At 41.8% G+C, this 14,592-nt stretch overlaps 1 protein-coding gene across 3 annotated transcripts; it reads left to right on the forward strand.

The window, feature by feature from the left end:
- The first annotated feature begins 2,372 nt into the window (after positions 1-2,372).
- AMDHD1 (amidohydrolase domain containing 1) lies at positions 2,373-14,592 on the forward strand. Of its 3 annotated transcripts, none has more exons than XR_010650757.2 (9): positions 2,373-2,556; positions 3,319-3,425; positions 4,391-4,455; positions 5,051-5,328; positions 9,748-9,973; positions 11,006-11,130; positions 11,531-11,580; positions 11,667-13,324; positions 13,721-13,775. XR_010650757.2 is itself a non-coding variant. In XM_065829325.2 (9 exons), exons 1-9 carry the CDS (start codon positions 2,420-2,422, stop codon positions 14,440-14,442), a joined length of 1,308 nt encoding a protein of 435 aa, XP_065685397.1. In that variant the 5' UTR covers positions 2,376-2,419; the 3' UTR covers positions 14,443-14,592. The 3 variants fall into 3 exon arrangements, 1 of the variants encoding a protein (XP_065685397.1); XR_011736045.1 differs by lacking the exon at positions 13,721-13,775 and having other exon boundaries at positions 11,667-11,831; positions 13,231-13,324; XM_065829325.2 differs by lacking the exon at positions 11,531-11,580 and adding an exon at positions 14,328-14,592 and having other exon boundaries at positions 2,376-2,556; positions 13,231-13,324; positions 13,721-13,881.

Genomic DNA, 14,592 nt, shown 5'->3' on the forward strand with positions numbered 1-14,592 from the left:
TGACTAGAGTCTGAGATTGGATCACCAGAAATGGAGTTGCAGATGTCACCTTTGCTCTCTGAAATTCTCTGGAATTGCTGAAAGAGACAAAAAAATAAAAATGTGTAGATGTGAGAAAGATAAATGTAAGAAGTGTTCAGGCCGGTTTCTGTCTGAGTTCTAGCCCTTGGTCACAGAAGCAGCAGATGGTTGGACATGCAACTAAACATGGGGATGTGCAAATACAGGTGGGAATTTAATGCTGACTGGTGATCCTCTCAAGAGCAGAAAGAGCAGCTCCTGGAACATACACCGTGAAATATTTGTGAATACAAGGAAGACAATTTTGCAGGACTTACACTGCCATGGGACAGTGCCACGGTGAAGCCATTCACTCCAGATCTCTCTCTTTGCTGCGACCCCACCGCACACAAAGGAGTGAGCTGCGTGCAGGTGGGGGCTGCTCCCTTCTGCTCCTGCTGGGTCATCTTCTCCTCACTGCTTTTCTTGGCAGGACCGATCCAGCGAGTGCTCAACTTCACCACAGCATGTTGCGTTTCACTCCTGATCCACCAACTCTCACCCCACCACTGCTGCTTAAGCATCCCCAACCACCATGGAGTGTCCTTCTGCCTTTGCTATGAGTCTGTTGGAAGGTTCCTCTTTAATTACAGCTTTCAAACACTGATACTGCTGGGGAAAGCTGAAGTCAGCAGCAGGAACTCCTGGCAGCAGCAAAGCACCATCTCTCACCTCACTTGTCAATCTTTGCATGTGTAGTGAGAGAGAATGTTTAGGAGGAAGATGAAGATTGTGCGGTGGTGCAGTATTGAGCCAGTGGAGCAGTATCACAAGAGAACACCCAACACTACCATAGTTTTACTCACTTTTCAAGTTTGTATTGAATGCAAATTATTGTGGTTTAGCTGCATACCTTGCCTCTTTTACAAACAAGACTTCAGTGGAAAGGTTCGTTCAAAGAGCCAACATATTCATCTGTTTCTGCTGTACAGGAATATGTGTATGCATATGGGTGTGTTACAAGCATTTTAACCCAATCCTCTTTGTAAAAGCAAAAATGTCTAAAGTAGACTACCACAACCAGAAAGGTGTTGAGAGACCACTTATTTAGAACACACTCCATTTTCCAGCTGGGAATTACTGAAGCCCTAGACCCACTACGAATGTTTGGAGAGAAAAGAGAACCAAAAATCCATGTAGAGGGTAAATATTTGCTCCCCAGCTCTCCCATCCCTAATTCTGTAGGGGGCAGCAGAATCACATAAACTTTTCAATTGCGGAATGGGATAAATTAATATCTGTCTGGATAAATTAATGTGTGCCTGAATATCCTGCGTGGTGAGAAGTGCTATGGTCCCTTGGGGGCTGGTGATACTGGCAAGGTGATGGATGTGCACAAGTTGATGGACATCAGCAAGGTGATGGATGCTGGGGAGGGGGAATGTAGGCAGACAAATGCTCTGAATGCAGAAACTTCTGTTTTCTTGGTAAAGGAAAACCTCCAGGTGGTATAGTGTGGGCAGAAGGCTCCAGGAATCCCGAACAGGCAAACTGATGCTTTAGAGCTTATCATAAATCAACACAACATATAGATGTTGTCATGTTGCCCTGGACCACACCAAGAGCAGCATCTTTCTCCTAGGGCAGGCTGCTACCAAGTTCACTCTTAAAGCCCTGTAGCTTTTTCAGCCCAATTTTCTGACAAGTGTCAAATGTGGCACAGGTGAGGATGGTCACTGGCACCCACCTCCCCCACGCCACAGGGGAATCATTCAGCCTGTCCCTGGCTTTACTTCCCACCTCCATGTCTTCAACCTCTGTTGGGAGGCTGGTTAGCAAAGACTAGAGGCCAAGTTTTAGGGGGGAGGGAGCTGGAGCTGTTCAGCCTGGAGAAAAGGAGGCTGAGGGGAGATCTTATTGCTGTCTACAACTACCTGAAAGGAGGTTGTAGCATGGAGGGTGTTGGTCTCTTCTCCCAAGTAGCAAGTGATAGGACGAGAGGAAATGGCCTCAAGTTGCACCAGAGGAGGTTTAGATTGGATATTAGGAAAAGCTTCTTTATGGAAAGGGTTGTAAGGCATTGGAACAGGCTGCCCAGGGAAGTGGTGGAGTCACCATCCCTGGAGATGTGTGAAAGAGGTATACACGAGGTTCTTAGGGACACAGTTTAGTACCAACGTGAGGTTAAAGATTGGACTTGATCTTGAGGGTCTTTTCCAACGAAAATGGTTCTATGATTCTATGATTCTATGATCAACAAGCTCAGCGTGATATTCAGGGCAGGGTGCGGGTCAGGGTCAGGGCCAGGCCCGGCCCGAGGCGGGACAGCCCAGCGGAGCAGGAGGCGGCTTCTCCCGCGCCGCCCCGGGGGACTTTGATCCGAGCGGCTGCCGCCCCCCGCACCGCACGCCGCGCTGCCATGGCGGGCCGGCACCGGCTCCTGCTGGAGAACGCCCAGCAGCTGGTGCTGGTCTGCGGCCGGGGCGAAGAGTTCCTGCTGCGGGACGGGGCCGCCAGCCTGGCCGTGCTGCGGGGCGCCAGCCTGGTGGTGGGGCTGTGAGTGCGGGCGGGGGCGGCCGCGGGGCCGGGACCGGAGCGGTGGCGGGAGGGGGGGGGCGCGCCGGGAGCGGGTCTCTACGGGCTGCCCGCGTCCACACAGCCTGTCCGCCGGCTGCCTGCTTGCCTGTGCCCGGGGCTTGTCTGTGCCCGGTGGTGGGACTGCAGCGATCCTGCCTCCACTGAAATGTGCCTTCGTAATTTTTATTATTTCAATCCTTGTTGTGATAACTTTCTTTATCATGCTGTATTTGTACATCTAGCCTCGTAAAGAGGCACCATCCTTGAGCTTCACCGGGAGAAAATTGCTGGTTTACTGAATATCAGCCCCAAAGATATTTATCTCTAGGGCTTCCAAGGGCACAAGCGTAGGAGTCGTGTCCAGGCAGTGGAGGCTGACGATGACAGTTTGATTTCTGTGAGGTGTGCCTTGCAGGTACTTGCTGGAGGAGTGCTGTATCCACAAGAGAAAAATAATGTTGTCTAGCAGAAAATAGAACAAGAGTACCAAGGTATCGTCCTGAGGGATCTAAGCAGAGGATATGACAAGCGTTATGGGAAACAACTTAGAATGCATGGCATTACCCCATCATTTTCTGTGTGTCTGTAAAATCAGCAAACCACCTCCTGTGTGCATCTTCAGTTCTGCTGGAAGTCCCTACCTCTGCTTTCAGAGAGTTCTTGCTCCAGGAGCTCTTGACAATGAACACTTGACTTTTCAACAGGCTCACGCTGCCTTTGGTCGCTGTCTGTTGTTTGCAGAGATGGTTGTATCAAAGCTGTGGGCCAGGCAGATGTTATTCGCGATCAGTTTTCAGAAGCAATATTTGAAAGAATAATTGACTGCTCTGGGAAGTGCGTGTTACCAGGTAAGTTTATTTTGTCATAATGTCAAAATGCTGAATGGCAGCAAGCACTTAGAGAGTGTATTCAGTACTGGTTTGACAATAGCTTGCATTGAGGGGCAGAGTATTGTAGCTTCCTCATTCAGAGTGCTACAAAGAGAAAATTCCAGCACTTGGGATGTTTTTTTGGGCTTCATAGTGGAGCTTTGTCTCGTCTTGGTTCATCTTACATCTGTTTCTCTGTATCATAGATCACAGCAGTAAAGCAGCTGGCCTGCTGAGTGAATTTTCAGAGTCGCCTCTATTTTCTGTACCATTTCCACCCATCAGCTGTTCAACACGAGAGCTCAGACTCTCCCTCCTGCCCGCAGACGGTTTAAGCCAAAAGGGCAGCGCAGGATTTTAATTCACAGAAGGTGCAGCTTTCTCTGATAAAAAAATAAACCTGGGCAAGTATGTTGTATGTTAAACTTCACAAGTGGTGTTGACATGGGAGCTGTTAGACCACTGTTTTGTTTGCAGTGGCCTCGGGCATTCAGTAGAGTTGGTTTCACAGCTCATAGAAAAAGCTTCCGCTGGAATAAGTGGACTATTGCTAGAGTAATCACGTACTAAGCCCAGCCTAAACACTTCACTTTTTTTTGTAAAGAACCTGGACTTAAAGTCTAATGACCTTTGTAATGAATTTTGTAATATATAATTTCTTGGACAGTTTGAAAATGTCATCAAAACAAAATGAAAAGCTCAGCAACTTATGCACTTACTTAGAGACGTTTTACATAAGGTGTCATATGGAAAAAAATAGAAAGAAAATTGATAGCCTTTGAAGAAAATCCTAGATTTTGGCTGGTTGGATTTTTCTTTTTCTTCTAACCAATAGAGGCTGTGTAGGGGAGCTTCTGCTCTCCACTTTGTTTGCTTGCATGTTCATAAGGTTTTCTCTTACACAGTGAAATAACCTTAGTGTATGTTTACTTTGTTTTCTTCAGGCCTGGTAGATGCACATACACACCCAGTGTGGGCTGGTGATAGGGTTCATGAGTTTGCAATGAAGGTAATGGCATAAAATTACACAGCTGGATTTTTCTCTCTCTTTTTTTTTTTTTAATTATGCATAACTAACTCTTTCTACTTTCTAGTGACTCCCACCCTTCATTTATAGAAAAATATATCACTTCTGTCAGATAATCTAACTGAGGGAGGATGGATGACTTTTTGATACTAGTAGGCTGAGAGAGGAGTGTAACTGCAGCATTTTCAGCCAACCTTAATAAATTTTTGCACTGATTGAAGCAATACAGGAGTACTGCCTTCTATTACCATCTAAATCTTGATTATTTTTTTTTTTTCTTTTTTTTCCACATAAGTGAATTTTTTAGCTAGATATAGGTTTTGTTCTTGTGCTCAGCAGGAAGCAAATCTTGAGAGTAATTCTCTTTGTGTTGCTTCTTATATCAGTTCTTCACTTACGTGAAGGGAAGAGAAAGGGAAGAGAGGAAGAATTAATGAGGATTCAGCCCCCACCTTTCTTCTCTCTTACTACAAAGGGACCTCAAGGCACTTTCCAGTGTCCCTTGGATAGAAAATGCACACATTTAATAGCTAATTGTATGGGGGGATTGGTTTTTGTTTTCTTTTTTTTCCCCAAGCTGGCAGGTGCATCCTATATGGAGATCCACCAGGCTGGAGGAGGAATACATTTTACCGTGGAACATACTCGGAAAGCCACAGAAGAAGAACTGTTCAATACTTTCAAACACCGACTCGAACGCATGCGCAGAGCAGGGTCTACGTTGGTTGAGTGCAAGAGTGGATATGGCTTAAACTTGGAAACAGAGCTTAAAACGCTCAGGGTGATCGAACGTGCTAAGCAATCCATGGATATTGGCATTTCTTCAACGTACTGTGGAGCTCACTCTGTGCCAAAGTAATATGACTTGGGTTTTTTTGCTCTTTTTAAGTATTACTGCTTTGCATTGAAAATTGGTTGTTGTTTTCAGACAGGTTTCTTCTGCCCAGCCCTCCTAAAATATAACATATTTGAAATGATAGCAAATATTTACCTAAGGCTCTCCTAAATTTTAATTTGAAGGAAGATGGGGAAGTGTTTTTTTAAGGGCTACTAAATGCTAATAAAAGCTTAGCAGAGAATCGCTGCCTCCAGCTGATGCTCACTCTGAATATAACATGGATTACAGGGTTTCCTGTACAGAAAGTTCTTCTGCTTGGGCTTGCTTCTACCCTTCAAGTTTAGTCTCTGCCATGAGCTTTTCTTTTGAACAGCAAACAGAAAAAAATATATTGTATTTAATCCTTTTATACCTCAGTAAACAAAGCTTAATTGTGCTTCCATGCAATGAAGAATTGCCTACATCTTGTAGGTATGAGATGAGAAGAAGATCAAGTGGGCTTAATCACAATTATTTTGATAGCTCAAGTAGACATACCTTAACAAGCCTTTCTCACTTTGACATTTTTTTCTCTGTGATGAAAATAGCATCTTCAATTTACCAGATTGCATTGTATGAAAGAATTAATGAGGAGTTTTAACTAAGGAGGTGTATGTGAAATGTGTATTTTGCCAGACTAAGCAGTAGGCTGCTGCAAATCATGGCATGTAAGGTGGAGGCAGGCCTAGCATCACAGAGATACTGTGGCAATAATTAAGAGATGTTAATTAGAAATAAGATACTCCCCCAAAAAATCTGCCTTTTCCAACATTCAAGAAAACATCACCTAGAAAAAATTATCTGGGGCAGGATGGGAAATTATCTTTTGTTAATGTAACTGTTCAAAAGGATTCCTTCAGTAACTGGAAGACGGTCAAGAATAAAGTAACTAAAATCTGCTGAAAACATCAAATATGTTTTTCAGGAAGTTCTACTGAAATTTGGAGGACTTAATGGTAAAATGAAATTGAGGTTTTAGCCCAAACTGTATATATTTCTTAGCTCTTCCTTTCCTGTTCCCCTAGAAAGTCTTGGGAGAATTTCAGTAAAAATCCTGATAGTCTTTCCCACAAAAATATTTCAAGCATTTTTATAAACTAATGAAATAAATTCCAGTGTTTTTACAAATATATCAAATCTTACATGTTAAAAAGACAGGTGTACCATCTCACTGTCTGCACAGTTCTGTCCCCACTGATGCACGTCAAGCATAACAAATTACAGGTAGTGAGGATATTGTGTTTTAAGTAAGGATAAAAGGTAGTTGGGCATTTGAGGAAATTTCCTGAAGGAAATACTGAATTATCTATATTTTCCAGTTTGGGTCTTCGTAAATCCTCTTTTCATTCAAATGTTTATGTCTAGAATATTTTGCTTGGATTTTCTTCTACCCTTCAAACTTAGTCTCTGCCTCGGGTTTTTATCTTGACCAGAAGGAATCCCACAGTTCTTCCCTGATCCAAGGCCTGAGGTTCAGAGCCAGAGTCCTCAGCCTTTGGCTGCTGTACATCTGGGCCAATAACGTGGTGAGGGAAACATCCCGCTTTGTTGAGCTTCAGTTTTGAACTCTGAAGTTCCTGCAGCTTCAGTAATTGTGGAGGATCGCAAGGGGAACATGATGCCTGCAGGCTTGGGGCTGGAAATTGCTCTTTGATATTATTTATGCAGATGAGATTATGATCTTGTAGGTTCTAGAAGCTGTTAAACAGATATCTTCCAAATCACTTAAGCTGGTGACAGTTTTCTTTCATCATTATATTCCATAACACTGCCCTGTAGTTCAGTTACACATGAATGATACAAACAAAAGAGTAAGATTGGTACAACTATTTTTATTTAGGTCTTCTTCATTTATATAGGTCTTAAAATGTAATGCCGGTTTTTGTAGGTACTTAATGGTAATTCTTGACTAAATAGGCATTCAAAGTCTAATAATCCTCTGATGGTTTTGGAATGATCATATTCATGCAAATTTGTTACTGCCTATCTGCTAACATTGAATCAATTTAAAATCATTCTGCTTAATGTGAAACAAGAGAGGAATTTTATGCTTGATTATGGAACATGCTGCTTAGACCCCTGTGGGACTTGCTAAGCCATTTGTTTGCTTTCTTACACTTGGCTTAATTTACTGTTGCGAGTCTGGCCTCTTAAAGCAGAAGTATCACCAGAGAGTTCATTTAATTGATGAAAATGTCAACTCTTCCATGTTGCCAAGTCTTGCAATATGTGGCGTGGAACCCTCAATACAGGAAAGACATGGACCTGTTGGAGAGGGTCAAGAGGAGACCACAAAAATGATCAGAGGGATGGAACAGCTCTGCTGCGAGGACAGGCTGAGAGAGCTGGGGTTGTTCAGCCTGGAGAAGAGAAGGCTCCAGGGAGACCTTATTGTGGCCTGTCAGTACTTAAAAGGGACCTACAAGAGGGAGGGGGACAGACTTTATAGCAGGGCCTGTTGTGAAAGGACAATGGTCGATGGTTTTTAAACTAAAGGAGGAGAGATTCAGGTCGGACATGAGGAAGAATTTTTTTACAATGAGGGTGGTGAAACACTGGCACAGGTTGCCCAGAGAGGTGGTAGATGCCCCATCCCTGGAGACATTCCAGGCCAGGCTGGACGGGGCTCTGAGCAACCTGATCCAGTTGAAAATGTCCCTGCTCGTTGCAGGGGGGTTGGACTGGATGAGCTTTGAAGGTCCCTTCCAACTCAAACTATTTTATGATTCTATGTCTTATAAAGCTTCGATATGTTTTTTATGGAGTCTTAAGATGAGCCTGCCTCCAGACTTGCCAGCACTGGTTATTCTTTTTTCTCACCTGTAAATTAGCTTTGAGAAGATGTTGAGAACTTGCTGCATGTATCTCTTCATGATTCTAGGTATACAGTAATTCAGTCTGATTTTCTGCTTCTAGAAGACACCACTGACACATGATTCCAATTGACCCTGCTCTGCACCAGGGGTTGGATCAGTTATTCTTTAGGGCTATGATACAGTGCATTGGTAGCAGGCAGTACTCACTGAAGTGTGTGCCAAACGGTGCAGGCTACCTTAGTTTAAGCCGTCCTAGGGAAAAATAAGACTGCTCTGTTCACAATGATCCTTGTTCCTGTCCATCACTTTTAAAAGTGTTTCAAGCCTCAGAACTTCCAGTTCTTTAGGAAATGAACCTAAAAAACTCACAGCAGGATGGCAAGGAAATAACTGATCTGTCATATATCCAGTCATCATTTTGAATCAAATCAGTGATTCTGAGGATGTCTGATTCTATTTTTTTTTTATTGGCAGAGCCTCACTGTGCCCTTTTCATCTGTAGGAAGAAATTTTCAAAGTTATTTCCTGAGCAGAAGTCCCTTGCATTTTGAATTTGAAACCAAGACTTAAGTTTCCCTCTGGTTTGTCTTTTCTCTGGTCCTAACCTTTCAGTCCAAATTCCTCCACAGACTGCTGAGTAAAAGAAGGAAAAGGAGGAGGCTTGGCATGGTAAAAACCTGAGCAACCCCAATGACCATTGCAGTGAGAGGTGACCAAAAGAAGGACCATAAGCAGGACTCAGCTTAGCTTTATAGCTGCACAGCCTGTTTGTTAATCAGAGCAGAATTTGGCTCCTTGAATATACTGCCACTGTAAAGCTCCCAACTTGCCTACACGTGGCATCCATATGATGCTGTTGTGAATATACAGAAATACAGTGCCTGAAATGAGGATTGAGACATCACAGACATTTAGCTGCAGTATGTCACTTATCTTTGGATCTTAAAACTACAAACTGCTAACTCAACTGCACATTTTTGGATTTTTCCCTCTCTCAAAGGCATTTACTGATCTTTCCTGGGTTATCCTTGTGTAATAGGGGGTTCATAAATGCTTCTGACTTTGGCAAATCAAGACCCCTCTGATTTAGAAAGAGTTATCTAGCCATCTCTCTGCATGATATAAAAGGAGGAGAGGTAAATTTAAAATAATGATTCGTGCTGCATATCCCTTTTGAGATTTGATACTTGAATAAGTTTATTATATTAATACCATTCAAAATATTTAAATAATAATATACATATTTTAAATGTGTTTTAGACTACAGTATAAGTAGGTCAGAATATATGAATAAGAAAGCAGAAGAGTTCCTTTTAAGGCTCCCATGTCTTGGTTAGCATCCAATAAGGTAACCTTATGAAAAAATCTAGTAATACAATCTAATATTCTTTGAGTGGAAAGTAATTAGTATTTTTTTGAGTACATGAATTACAATAGTTTTTATTTTTTTGATCGGAAAGTTGAGTGATTTTAATTTGCATAATTTTCTAAAAAAATCTAGTAATTGTATGTATAATTTGAATGTTTTCCAGACTTCCAGGATGTAATTCTTATGGTTCTGTAACATTTTCTTTTCATTAGAGGGAAAACTGCTAGAGAAGCCACAGATGACATTATCAATAACCATCTCCCTAAACTGAAAGAACTCAAACTAAGTGGTGAAATACATGTTAACAATATAGATGTGTTCTGTGAGAAGGGAGTCTTTGATCTGGATTCTACTAGGAGAATTCTTCAAGCTGGAAAAGATATTGGGTTACAGATTAACTTCCATGGTGATGAACTCCATCCGATGAAATCTGCTGAGGTATGTCTTTCTTAACATCCAGTTAAGCCATTTTTGCTTTTTGCTTTGCTTTTGTGAGAGCTGAATCTTTGAATAATTGTAGTTTTCAAACCCAAAGTTTTCTAAGACTTTATAAAATAGACCATTCATAGATATCTGTTTCTATCAGATGACAGAAAGTGCAGCCCCTGTGCAGCTCTGGGTTAAGGACATGGGAGGAAGCCTTGACCTCTGGGACTAACACGTGCTGTGTGATCAAACGTTGACTTTGCTTATCTCCCACATGGGATACAGATGGGGAAGGTGGATATCTGCAAACCCAAGAATGACAAAAACATGGTTTCTATGCAACTTGAAAAATCTTTTTTCCTTAAGTGCCCTGTTAGCAGCAACAAGTCAGATGTGTGATGAGCACACTCAGAGGGATGGTTTAGTCAAAAATGTGCTCCCAAATATCCTGATAAAGTTACCCTGAGACCATGTTTCACCATCATTTAAACACTGCTTCCTTCCTGTGAGGTCTGCTCAAGTTATCCTCTGCTGTATTTAAAAACAAAAACACCCCAACTAACAAGAAAAAAAAACAAACAAAACAAACTAACTCAAAAAAACAAACCACAAACAAACCCCAAACTTGATGGATCATAAAAACCTTTTTGGTGTTTTGCCACTGAAGGCAGCAGTTGCAGTACTAGTTTTGTAGCCAGGGTCGGCTTTGTCAGCGCTTTTCTGCTGGATACTTTGTGAACAGGTGTGGATAATGGTTTTATCCATAGCTGACCCATAGTTTGCATGCTCATCTGTTAAAAACACCACTGAAGGTGTGCTTTCACTCAGTGGATGGTTAATACCTTTTTGTGATTAACTTTTCCAGTAGTAAATCAGCAAATATTTTGTCTCTGTATTGGGTTTGTTCTTTCAAACAGTCTTTGTGATTTTTCTTTTAGTAGATTTTACATTAATAGTGAATTGCCTCCTCCAGTCATTTGAAAACAACATTGCTTTACTGAATTAATCGAGAACGGTGAGTAAATTTCTTCAACATTTGCTTAGCTTGGAGCTGAACTGGGAGCCCGGGCTATCAGCCACCTGGAAGAAGTTAGTGATGAAGGTATCACAGCAATGGCAAGAGCTAAATGTGCTGCTGTCCTTTTACCAACAACTGCCTACATGCTAAGGTGGGGCCACTGGCTTGGAGGAAAGCTTTTGTAACAGCACAACCACACTTATGGCTTTAGTCTCTTTGAATATAAAAGCATAAGCTTTTATCTATGCCTTAAGGGTCAAGCTGGATCAGTGAAGATGATCACAAAGAGCTGAATGAGCCTACTCATCTCTTGGATTTGGTGGAGTTCCTCAAAAATGAATCAATACACTACTTCTGAGAAATCTCACAGTAGATTTCGAGTGGTTCAGTCAACACTGAAATTTAACCCTTATGTCAGGGTAGGGTGATAATCAGGCATTCATTTAAGGAGGGAACTAGAGTGGTTTTCTTTAATCCGTTTAGCCTGTAAACTGTATTGGTTTATTTTCAGCCAAATTAAATCTACAACGTATGTATTTTCTCTCTTGCAGAAGGTTTTGTAGGAGTTGGATCCTTTGGTTGCCTAAAGTGCTGAAAGACTGTGGGTATCATTTTTAGAATCCCATCTGGTTTTACCCAGGCAACACTGAGTGAAATCACCTTAAGAACACTATTTTCCATATGCAGATACTCCAGATAAACATGGATGGATCATCTGCTTACCCCTAGTGCCAAAAGTCAGCCAACTAGATGATGAGGACCATGACTCAATAATATCTTCCCTCCTGTGAAGAGAAGATCCTTCAGCTAATTTTGGTTTATTTTCAGCAGCCTGCTTTCCAAGGCATTAAGGCTTGTGCCATTGTCATCTGTGTCCACATGTGTGTCCGTGCTTGTGTTTATTTGTGGTTAGCTGTACGTGCCCTGCACCAGTGCTTTTGAACCACTGGCTGATTGCAACTACGTGCACCACCAGGATACAGATCTCAGGGAGGATCTGGGGTCCTGCAAACTGACCCCCAGGCAGGGAGGTAAAGGAGACGACAGAGAGGCAGCCACCCATGGAAAAGGCTATGACTGTAACTCACGTGTTGCTCCAGACACTCTGTGTGGTGGAAGGTTTATAACCTCAGGATAAGTCTCAGATGGAGATAATAATGAGCCATGGGAGATAAGGCCTTGTTTGTCCCGGTGTCTGTTTATTGAACACAAGCCTCCCAGTCCAATATGCTCTAAAAATGAAGAAGAGACAAAACAGATAATGGGTTAAAAGAGTATTAGAGGGCCGAAAGCTGCACAGTGTGTAGAAGTTGCTGTGAGGTGATGTGGTGCATCCCTTGCTGACCTCCCTCAGCTCCTTCAGCCCCAATGGTGAGAGCTCAGATCTCGAGAGGTCCCCCCCATAGACTGTCCCCTGGTTTTAAGAGAAGCAGTAGCAGCCGGGGCTTCACCTGATGGCCAGAAGTGGGCCAAGGAATGCAGTTGGAGACATTGAGGTCTCGTTTATTGTTCTTTTCTGCTAACTGCAGCGCTTTTCATACTACTTTTTGAGCAGCAGTTGCTCTGAGGTTCCATTTTTACTGTTATACTGGTTTATTTTTCTGGACACAATGTGTGGTGCTATTAGCTTTACAGCAACTGTAGGTAGAACTTCTTAGAGAGCGTTTTTCTTAGTGCCCACCCTTGCAAACGCATACTAAGACTAATGCAGTGGCTGAAAGATTTCAAAGTGGTTATTCCAGATATTGAAGATTTTTTTTTTCATTAACATTGCTAAGCGAGAAAATCCTTCAGTCAACACAAATTAAATTCACAGCCTCAACTTACAATTTCAAATTGCCAACAGAATCAATAAAGGACTATTGCATTACTTACGCCACTGCGAATATTTGGGAGCCTGTCTTTGAAGCTATAAGGACTAGAAAATTACTTTTTTGAGAAATCAAGATTTTCACCTTGTAAATCCTTAAGTGGTCCGAGTAAAAATTCTGGCCCAGAATTTCAGTGGCCTGAAGCCTGATGGTTCACACTGACTGCTGCCACACGCTGCTACTGCAAAAGCAGCGGATCGCAGTTCCTGTTTATACTTTCCATAGGCTGACAGGTAGAGAGCCAAGAGGAGAATTCGGCCTTGTGTCTCCAAAGCATTAGTGTAACTGAAGGCAAGAATGTAGTCAAACCGAGTGATGATTAGTAATTTATCACGTAATAACTAAGTAAATTGTACTGACAAGTGTCTTTTTCCCACTAGACTGAAGCAACCTCCAGCTAGAAAAATGTTAGAAGAAGGAGTTATAGTTGCTCTTGGCAGTGACTTTAATCCCAATGCATACTGTTTTTCAATGGTAAGCTATTCCTCATACTTGTAACACCACAGAATTATGAAATGTCTTACCAGTATGACTTGTGTATAGATCTCGAGCACTTAAAACAGTCTTTGTAACTGCAAATAAAGCTCTATGCCCAGCTTAGGCAATTGTGCGTGTTTATTTATGTAGTTGGTACTTTTTGCCAGAAACTCTTGAAACCAGGAGGGGTTCTATTCTTCAGATGCATCGAGAAGCTTATAAAAAAGGCTCTCGAAGTTCCTGGTTTTAGAGTTCTCATTTTGGAGACGCCAAGATTTACATTATGCAGGACAACTTCTGTTGCACAAGGAGGGAGTGCTTAGGGATTGGAGGCATGAACAGCTTTATTCGTGTTACTGGTAACTCCCATTTTCCACTTAACTTGCCTACTAGCCTATGGTGATGCATCTTGCCTGTGTAAACATGAAGATGTCAATGAATGAAGCACTAGCAGCTGCCACCATTAATGCAGCTTATGCTCTGGGAAAATCGGACACACATGGCTCCATACAGACTGGCAAGCAGGGGGATCTTGTCGTCATAAATTCATCAAGGTTTGTTCTTCCATTGTTGCTTTAAATGTGATTTAACATAAGGGACTTTGTTTTCCACTATATTGTGGATAGTGGAGAGGTTAATGAATTCCTCGTTCTTTAGAAATTATTTTCATCCGAAAAAAGGGACACTGCTGGCATGTTAGACCCATTTTCCTCCTCCTTAATCACTCCAGTGGGAAATAAAGCCTAAAATTTTGGGGCTAATATTACAAATAATCCATGCTTAATTACAAATTATCTAAAGATAATACCTGTTTATTTTGTGGAAGGAATTCTCTACTGATTTGTACATTCAATGTATTCATGCACCAAGAAATCAATATGTAAACAGGGAATAGAGTTTTTTAATGGTTCAAACAAATCTTTTATAATTGCCAAGTATACTAGGTGTGTGACCTACTGTTAAGTCTGGATAGACTTAAACATATTATTGTCTTTTTTAGGTGGGAGCACTTGATTTACCAGTTTGGGGGACATGAAGCATTGATCGACTATGTTATTGTTAAAGGAAAAGTTGTCTATCAAAATGAGAGGTGTGGGACAATGAGTAGTTACTGAGAGAAGACTAATTTAGGAAGCTACTATAATCAAATTAGCATGGAATATTTCATAGCAACAGACAAATTAGATTTGTACTTACTGTTAAGTTGCTTGCCTGCTCACCTTACCAGCCCTCTTATTGAAATAAACTTTACCAAGCATTACCAA

Source organism: Patagioenas fasciata, chromosome 1, assembly GCF_037038585.1.
Source record: "Patagioenas fasciata isolate bPatFas1 chromosome 1, bPatFas1.hap1, whole genome shotgun sequence".
Classification (NCBI taxonomy): domain Eukaryota; kingdom Metazoa; phylum Chordata; class Aves; order Columbiformes; family Columbidae; genus Patagioenas; species Patagioenas fasciata.